This window comes from Pseudorasbora parva, chromosome 22 (genome assembly GCF_024679245.1).
Source record: "Pseudorasbora parva isolate DD20220531a chromosome 22, ASM2467924v1, whole genome shotgun sequence".
NCBI lineage: Eukaryota > Metazoa > Chordata > Actinopteri > Cypriniformes > Gobionidae > Pseudorasbora > Pseudorasbora parva.
Genome location: NC_090193.1, coordinates 21726897 through 21734750, shown reverse-complemented (window position 1 = coordinate 21734750; position 7854 = coordinate 21726897). Strand labels below are relative to the sequence as shown.

Below are 7854 nucleotides of genomic sequence, written 5' to 3'. Positions count from 1 at the left end.
ACAAATAAAAAAGCTGATTAACACTAGAGAAAAACTTACAAAAGCAAGATCATATAGGTTATAGAAAATGTAGGCCTCTTTAATTGTTGTTGAGTAAAATTATAAATGAATATGTTAAAGATGTGTGTAATGAATAAGAAAACAATGCGAGGTGTGTTGTACTAAACTGCTGTACGCACCAACTGATCTGTTTACCCCAATTGATGTAGACAGATTAAATCCACATAACCTGATAACACCATGAGTGTAGTGCAAGTGTGTCAGTGTTGGCAGAGATTAACATAAGCACTGTCTAAACCATATTCTGCTGAGCAGTCAAATATGCTAATCTATAATCTGTCCTATTAAGGCACCTAAACGGAGTGTGCTCAATTTTCCAGACCAAACGGACCTACAGCGAGGGGTGGAGAAACCAACCAGCGATCATGAATGGCACGGAGGGACCGGACTTTTACGTTCCCATGTCCAATGTGACTGGGGTGGTACGCAGCCCTTACGAGTACCCACAATTCTACCTGGCATCGCCATTGGCATTTTATTGTGTGGCGGCGTACATGCTGTTCCTCATCGTCACCTGCACCCCCGTCAATGGCCTCACACTGTACGTGACCATTGAAAACACGAAGCTTCGGACCCCGCTGAACTACATCCTTCTGAACTTAGCGGTGGCTGACCTCTTTATGGTGTTTGGTGGATTCACGACCACCTTCTACACCTCCTTACATGGATATTTCGTCCTAGGACGTGCTGGCTGCAACATGGAGGGCCTCTTCGCTACGCTCGGCGGTGAGATCGGGCTCTGGTCTCTGGTTGTCTTGGCTGTCGAGAGATGGGTGGTCGTCTGCAAGCCCTTCTCCAAATTTCGCTTCACGCAACTCCACGCCACCTTCGGCGTTGCCTTTTCCTGGACAATGGCCTGTACGTGCGCCATACCGCCTCTAATCGGATGGTCCCGCTACATTCCTGAGGGCCTGCAGTGTTCGTGCGGAGTGGATTATTACACGTTGAATCCTGAAACTGAAAACGAGTCTTTTGTTATCTACATGTTCGTTGTGCACTTCTCCATCCCTCTCACCATCATTTCTTTCTGCTATGGCCGTCTGCTCTGCACCGTCAAGGTAGCAGCCGCCCAGCAGCAAGAATCCGAGACTACCCAGAGGGCCGAGAGAGAAGTCACCCGAATGGTAATCCTAATGGTCATCGCTTTCCTAATATGTTGGCTCCCCTACGCCAGCGTCGCCTGGTATATCTTCACCCACCAGGGGAGTCAGTTCAGCCCCATTTTCATGACCATCCCGGCATTCTTTGCCAAGAGCTCAGCGCTCTACAACCCGCTCATTTACATCTTCATGAATAAGCAGTTCCGTCACTCCGTGATGTTAATAGTCTTCTGTGGAAAGGATCCCTTCCAGGATGAGGAGGAAGACAGCTCCACCTCAAAATCCAAGACAGAGACCTCATCCGTCTCCTCCAGCTCTGCGTCTTCTGCCTGAGGGTCATGCTCCAGGTTATTTGCGGAAAACCCAATTCGACTGCCTGCCACCTATGACAGCTACTTCGCTGTAAGGTCATATGGAAAACTCTGAAACGGCAGATGAAGTTGTTCACCAGTTTCGCAGCACACAGGCGTTTCAAAACAGCGACTATGAATGGGATAAAATGATTTTATATAAAAATTACAATATGTGCAATTACTATTATTATAGCGTGTGAAGAACAGCACTTTATGTATGAGTGAATTCAGAGGCATCGCGCATCTAGTATTTCTTCCAACTCCTAATGTGCAAGAGGACCTGGGTTCAAATCCTAATTTTAAACATTAATTGGGATTTTATATAGGGTACAACAGGGCTAAAGGCTCCTTTGATTTAATTTTCCTCTAAACCACTAGCAAAAAAACTTGTCGTAGCACTTTATGAAACTGATGGAAATGGAAATTTGGCTGATCCTTGATGTAATCGTGGGCAGCAGCACAAAGTTGATGCTAACTTGATCTAATTTTTAATTTTTTTATTGAATTTTTTTAAATGAGAGTCACTAAAATGATTGTTTTTTTTTTTTTAGACAAAGGATCTTCTTAATGATTTTCAAATTATGGTATTTGGGGTACAAAGCACATGGGGCGAAAGGCACAGTAGCCTAACTAGCATGATAAATAGTTCGCTGACTTTTCCATTTGTTGACATGACATGGTCAGATTTAGACGGTAAATGTTATATATTAAGTTGGGTGTCCACATTAGAGTTAATCATCATATTTATAATGAAACCATAATAAAAATAAGATTTATTGTTATTACTCTAAATCTATATTAAAGCATTATTAGATTTCATTCAGTGGTTTCAGAATCTTTACTTTATTAAATATTTGATATATTTTTTAAATATATTTTTATATTAACATATTTAATCACAGTATTGGAAGAAAAAAATAGTATTTCAAGTATTCATCAATATAAGAATATAAAGTATTCATAAAAATAAACAAAACACTAAACTTTGTAAAAGTGATTATTTTGAACAAGTATTAAATTAGATATGATTAAAAACATATTATTTTAGCTAAAATATTTGTATAACTAATTTGAGCCTCTTGCCCCATGCTGGTGAGTGAGCATTTTACCCTGTGTGGGGTGATCATACACTATGGGAGTAATAAAAAGCATATTTCTTTCTTAAGGTGTGCCTTTAGTCCCGCTGTACTCTATATTTGATTTTTTAGAGACATTAATACTTTTATTTAGCAAGAATACATTAAATTCATCAAAAGTAACATAACAGTTTCTGCAAAAATATTAAGAAGCACAATTGTTTTCAACATTCATAATGATAAGAAATGTTTCTTGAGCATCAAATCAGCATATTAGAATGATTTCTGAAGGATCATGCGATTGAAGACTGGAGTAATGATGCTGAAAACTCAGCTTTGCCATCACAGGAATAAATTACATTTTAAAATATATATTATGTATATATTTTTTATTATTTATTATTATACAATGTGTGTATATATATATATATATATATATATATATATATATATATATATATATATATATATATATACACTGAAATATATAATACAATGTAATTTACTGTATGTACTGAAATCTAGACTACAAAATCGAACAGTTAATGGTAAAACGTAGAAATGTATTTTCCTTACAATGATCAAGGCACAATTGACAATGACATTGACTGCAAAAGTCAATTATAATCAAATGCATTTTCTGTATGTAAGCGTGGAAAATTAAACATTTAAAGTCCAATCAATGTTTCCATGATCATTATTTTTTTTATCTGCGTTTTATGGTTTTTGAGCCTTGCTCTCTGGAATCAAGTGCCTATAGGAAACTCTGTAAAAATGACCTTGAGGTAACTATAGCAACCCAGAAACCTCCTACCCTCCCCCTGATGTACAACAGAATACAAATTCAAACCTGCATAAACAGTAGAGAAGAGCACAAATGCTGGGATGGATAGATGGATAGATCAAACACAAGACAGTTAAAGACAGTTAACAAGAAGTTAAGACAGACAGACAGACAGATTTCTTTGCTTGGATCTAGATGTTGGGAAGTCAGCATACTTTGCACAGCTGGAAAGCAACAGTGTCTGTAGCTTACGTCACTCCAATTCTTTTTTCATTCTCCAAAATGTAGGCCTTCTATTCTTGGGCGCAGCAGTGGGACTAAAATGAGGTCAATATAATTCATTTCCATTCACACCAGGTAGCTCAACTAACACTGTCATTTCAGGAACTTTTGTCTTGAGCAAGATACTACAGAACTCTCAATCACACATTGTTCTTCTGCACAGTCATCTTTTCATGATTAATAACTTTTAAATATCTAGCTATAGACCAAACTGTGCCGGCATTGACTAAATCGTCTTAAGCCCTAGATTGCGTTGGGCTTGGGCCAACCTAAATTAGCTGAAAGATGAATAAAGATCATTCTGTAAAGTTATGTTAGTGAGGACATAGGTTACTAATTCCCTCCGATCCCTAGCCACCCTATCCCTACCGGAGCTGTAGCAGAGAACAAAGTACACCTGATGTGCTTCTCTTTTTATGCATTCACATCATTCTCTTTAAGCCAGAGAGGAAGGCTCAGTCTCTTATTCATCTGATAACCCGAGAGGAGTTGTTCTCACTGGATTTTTAAAAAGCGGTCGACTCCGTGGGTAGTGTATTGAATCTCTTTTCCTTCACCTTTTGAACCACCAAGAAGATAAAGAAGTCTTTGTTCTCTCCTCCTCTTTATTTTCCAGACATGTTGGCAAAGTGTTAAAGAAGCCAGTGCAGTTAAACACCATCTCTACCTCCCACACGCATCCATCTTGAATAAACTTCACAGTCCAAGTTCTCCTCCGCTCGACCGGCTAACTAGCCCATTTCCTCATTGTGAGCTTGAGAATTATAAGAAAGACCATCAAAATGTGTATATATACTGTTTTTATTTTTGAACATTATCATCATAGTTTTTATTTTCATTATCCCTTCATTCTTTTAAAATGATCACCTCTGAATGTACACATACTGCAAACTGTCAAAAATATACAAACGAATGCAGGCTTGTGCTATACTCTGGTCAAATGTCTAAAAAACAGTGGCACTGGGGAAGAGAAAGAAAATAAAAGAGAGAAAAGACATTGAAAGTGTAAAGACATGCACAGTATATGTCTGAGCACCACATTGACTGAGCTGCTCGGTGCATGAGAGGGCTCTCTGTAACAGAAGTTTCATAATCGGACAGTAGTCCAAAAGGCTGTCCTTTGTTTAACAAAAGAAAAAACAAAAAGAAAAGAAAACACCAAGAATGGTACTGTTAGGCACATAATCGTTTTCTTTATACATAGTTGTCGAACTCTGTAGAACTGCTAGCAGATTTATAAAAAGGGTCATAAAAGAAACCAAAATGACACTTCGATGGAAAGAAAAGAAATCATTCTTCTGCTGTTGAGAGTTGTAAAGATGTTCAACCATGAGAAAACACCAGTTTTCAAATCAATAATTTAGTATCCAGGGTCTGCGCAGTCCTTGGATGAAGGCTCGTGTGGACAGTGGGCTCTGGGTGTGGTGTCCTTCCTGGTCGACCCATCAGATGCTGAGGTCTTTGGAGCTCTCTTTGTAGGCCTTCCTCTTCGGCTCGGGCACGTTGTTGTTAGCTCTACTGTAATTGGATCTGAGCGTGCTATAATACCCGCTCAGCTGGGATCCGACCTCCTCTTCCTCCTCATCGCGGTACCCTCCGATGGGAGACAGGTCTCGACTTAGACTCCTCGTCCGGTAGGAAACCGGAGACTCGATTCTACGGTATCCGTCCTGTCTGCCCCCGCTTCTCACAGGGGAGCGGCCCCTCAATAAAGAATTGTAGTTCCGGAAGGCTGAAACCGAGTCGGGCGTCCGAACGCGGGGAAAGGTGCCGTCACGAGAAGCCCCACGGAGAAGGGTCGAATTCCGATAGGATTCAAGGTAGCTGGGTGGCTCTCTCTGTAGGGTGTTATCCAGACTGAGCCGGTCCAGGGATGTCGCCAAAAGTGGAATGCTCTCTGAGCGGGATGGAGGCTTTGGAGGAGGAGGTTCCTTTAAGGTCACATCAACCCCCCCCTTGAACTCATCGTTGTAGGGTTTGTCTGAAGAAGCCATAGGGCGTCTTGAGGGAGACTGGTATCTGGAGCGTTGAGGGGAGCGGTAGGGAGATCTACGGCGGTAAGGAGAAATGGGGCGGTAACCAGATCGGTGGGGCGAACGCTGAGGTGAACTGTGTCTTCGAGGGGAAGAGTGACGTTGATGCCGTCTATCCGGCGAGCGGCCCTGTCGCTGGTTGTATCGACTGTCCAAGGTGTTCTCGGCGCTCCGAGCTCTGCGCCTGTCTGGGGAGTGGTGCCTCCGGTGGTGATGGTGGTTCTGGTTGTGGCTGTGGTGGTGGTGGTGGTGATGATCATCCGTGCTGGACCTCTTCTTGTCGCCCTTCCTCTTGTGAGGCTTTGAAGCTCCGCTGTCCTTTCCGTGACCCTTGCTCCTGCTTTTCTTTTCGGGGGAGCGGTGTCTGTGGTTGCTGTGACGGTGATTTGACCGGTGGCCGTGCTCCCGTTGGCCCGACTCACGTCCCCTCTTGTCGTCATTACGTGATGATTTGTGAAGGTCTGGTGGATTGCTGGACTCCGATGGTGGGTGGGGCCGACTTTCGGGAGGAGCTGCATTCACTTCCGAAACAGTTTGTGCACCGGCGCTGAGGCCGTTGCCGTCGTTGATGCCGTCTGTAAGATATGAGTAATTATGGGTGAAATCGGTTATCATTTAGTGCCTCAACAAGCATCATGTCATGTGATGGATTGTGAATGTGTCTTTATCCTTACGGTATTTCCATGAAAAGCAGATACTGGTTTGGCCGTTACCATGACTAGACAACAGTGCCTCCATTAAGTACGTTTACATGCACTTTAAACTTGATTTTCAGTTCAAGGCTGGAATTCACTACATGACTTTTGCCTATATTTGCAGTCTGAAGGTAATCCTTGTGGTCGGAGTTTACAGTTTGCATAGAAAATCATGGAGCGTATGAACGCACGATTCTCTAGTTTCAGACGGATTGATTTTAGTCAGAGGAAATCACAAAGAATTTGATATTTTGAGCCAATTTTAAAGCACATGCTATTTACATTTTTAATGCATCTGCATGGATTTGTTGTGTTTGTAATGACAAGAAAGACTAAAGTGAACTTCAGTCATTTAATGTATGATGTCTAGTTTTTTCTTTGTAACCATTTTAACAGCTGGCAAGACAGTGATGCCTGGTGTATAAAAATCTGTTCGGATTTAAAAGTTGTGTAGTGTATTCCAGTCTTTTGTCCAGCTGAAACAGTTGTAGTGTAATTTGGTGAAGTCGGACTAACAAACCTTAATAATGCGATTATAGCTCAGCTTTACCCAGCATGTGAACATGTTAATCTACAAGCGGTTACTACAATTGGCTTCTGTATTGTAAGACAGAAGTTACGTGTGATCTTTTTTTACAATGACGACTGGAACTCGGCTATGCAAAAACCGCATGTTTTAAGTGCGCATGTTAACGTACTTAGTGATTCTGTTTCAAGAATTAAGAATAGTGTAATAGAATTAGTATTGATGCGGATAATGATGATACTCATGCATTTGCTCCTCCTGTTCGAATTGATGTCTAATTATTTAACAGCAAACATAAATGAACTGGTTTGTGATCGACATGTCCATATGATTAGGAAAAAATAGATGTAACAAACCTGAGGAAACACTTGCAGGCAAAGATTTTTGTTCCCGCAACTCTTTTATGAAGCAGTTCAAAATTAAGATTCTACAAGTAGAACCATTTTCGAGCTACATATTTTCCACATGCCTAAGATAGACATGGATCCAAAGAGACAATTTACCTGTACCGGGTAATGGCTTTGGTGGGTGGCAAACGTCGACAAAAAAAACGAAACGCATGACAAAAACAAAACAAAAAGAAACACCCAGTAATAAAAAAATAAAAAATGCATTCATTGATGATGTTTTCATTTCGTCTGTGGGGATGTCAGCAAACTTTAAATGCAAGAATGAACCCACTCATTCAGGTCACAATGTCAGGAATGGCCACAGCACTGGCAATGCATTCTTGTGTAAATGAACTTGCAAGGGACAGTACAGTTGAGTGGAAGCCACAGCACAGAAAACTGCCAGAGATGTGATGAGACGGAACACGGGATCTACAAACCGTGGTCTGATTTTGGTAGAAAGCAGGCTCTCCTGTCTTTTCAGATCTCATACAAGCACCGACTTGGGGAGCAACCATCGCTATGGGTGGAAGGAAGAGCCCAGAACAACAGAAAA

The 7854-nt window shown here is 41.2% G+C and overlaps 2 protein-coding genes across 8 annotated transcripts in view; one reads left to right on the top strand and one right to left on the bottom strand.

Annotated features, from left to right (window-relative positions):
* The first annotated feature begins 277 nt into the window (after window positions 1-277).
* rhol (rhodopsin, like) lies at window positions 278-2224 on the top strand. The gene has a single exon (XM_067432307.1). It carries the CDS (start codon window positions 426-428, stop codon window positions 1491-1493), a length of 1068 nt encoding a protein of 355 aa, XP_067288408.1. The 5' UTR covers window positions 278-425; the 3' UTR covers window positions 1494-2224.
* A 2214-nt stretch (window positions 2225-4438) lies between these two features.
* Window positions 4439-7854, bottom strand: part of magi1b (membrane associated guanylate kinase, WW and PDZ domain containing 1b) — a 156904-nt gene continuing 153488 nt past the window's right edge. For 6 of the 7 annotated variants that reach the window (XM_067432300.1, XM_067432304.1, XM_067432301.1 and 3 more), the window contains one exon: window positions 4439-6263. In XM_067432300.1, the coding sequence (XP_067288401.1) occupies window positions 5101-6263 (1163 nt within the window). In that variant the 3' untranslated portion in view covers window positions 4439-5100. Of the gene's footprint in view, window positions 6264-7738; window positions 7819-7854 lie in introns of all 7 variants that reach the window. The other variant, XM_067432306.1, reaches the window with a different exon arrangement.